Genomic DNA, 1,149 nt, shown 5'->3' with positions numbered 1-1,149 from the left:
AATGTCCATTTTGTATCTGTGTATTCAAAGTGGTTAAGATAGATATATAGTTACATTCTCTTAATGAATAGAGGGATTTGCTCTAATGGTGTTTGTAAATGGGATATCCTGTCCACACCTTGTACAGCAATTAACCACTAGGAAGAATGTATGCAATGTGTTAATTATTCAAGCTGTCCTATCAATTTGGTTTGAAACTGTCTCATTGCTATTTTTTTCTCAATAAAATTATGGAAAAAGATATAGGTAAGACAACCACCAAACATAAAAATACAAAGACTTACCTTATATAAAGTTCTGAAATATTAAAAGGAAAGATTAGGAATGGGGGAAAAGGCACCTATTTAAAGCAATTATGCCACCACCAGGATGAGAAGGAAAACAGCAGTCATCTCTGGGACCTTTTCTTATGAGGAAAATGAAGTTCAAATTTCAAGAGTTTAGAGTTAGAAATAATGTATAGATTCTAGGATGACAGACATTGGAATTGTAATTGTCCACGCAGCATGAATACTAACTGTCCGCTGAACTTGACCATGACAACCCAGGTTCCCAGTTCCTTGCTTAGGTGGAACTAGTTCTCGTCAGAGCATGAATAGAAATAGTATGACCCTGTGCCAAAGAACTGAGGAGCCAGTGTGTGACCTCAGGCCCTTTTGTTCTGACCTTTAGATCTGGGAGCTATGTGGACACAGTCCAGGATCAGGGCAGCATCTCAGTGTGGACAGATGTCTGCTCCCAGTGGAAAGCTGCCTATCTACACAGGAGGAAGTGCAAGCAAGACATATAGCCTTGTTGTAGAAACTCAGCAGGATTTTAGGGTGTTTGTTGTGGGTAGACACTGGTACAGAGAAATAATTCTGATGGTTTATATGGAATGAACTGTATGGTTTAAAAAGTACTGTATGCTGTCTGAAAATCCTCCCTGATACTCATCTGAAAAATATAGCAGAGAAAAACAGAATACCCATAACTCCAGCACTGCAAACAACAAGACCCCAAAGCCTTACTTCACAGCTCTGCCACTGGTTCGGGATGCTTGGTCGAAACTTCTGCTCACAAACGACTTTCCTCATGTCCTCCACGGAGGGGTCTGAGGGCACCATGTCATAGTAAGGCAGCTGGTACTCCTCAACAGTTCCTGTAAAA

General features: G+C 40.4%; 1 protein-coding gene across 3 annotated transcripts in view; it reads right to left on the bottom strand.

Moving 5' to 3' along the window:
• The window catches only part of Acvr1c (activin A receptor type 1C), a 116,483-nt gene that overhangs the window by 32,508 nt on the left and 82,826 nt on the right, over positions 1-1,149 (bottom strand). For all 3 annotated transcript variants that reach the window (XM_004629906.1, XM_004629907.1, XM_004629908.1), the window contains one exon: positions 1,011-1,141. In XM_004629906.1, the coding sequence (XP_004629963.1) occupies positions 1,011-1,141 (131 nt within the window). The remainder of the gene's footprint in view (positions 1-1,010; positions 1,142-1,149) is intronic.

This window comes from Octodon degus, unplaced genomic scaffold, assembly GCF_000260255.1.
Source record: "Octodon degus isolate 3935 unplaced genomic scaffold, OctDeg1.0 scaffold00032, whole genome shotgun sequence".
Taxonomy (NCBI): domain Eukaryota; kingdom Metazoa; phylum Chordata; class Mammalia; order Rodentia; family Octodontidae; genus Octodon; species Octodon degus.
Note: the sequence above shows the minus strand (reverse complement) of the source record. Positions and strands in the feature narration are given on the sequence as shown.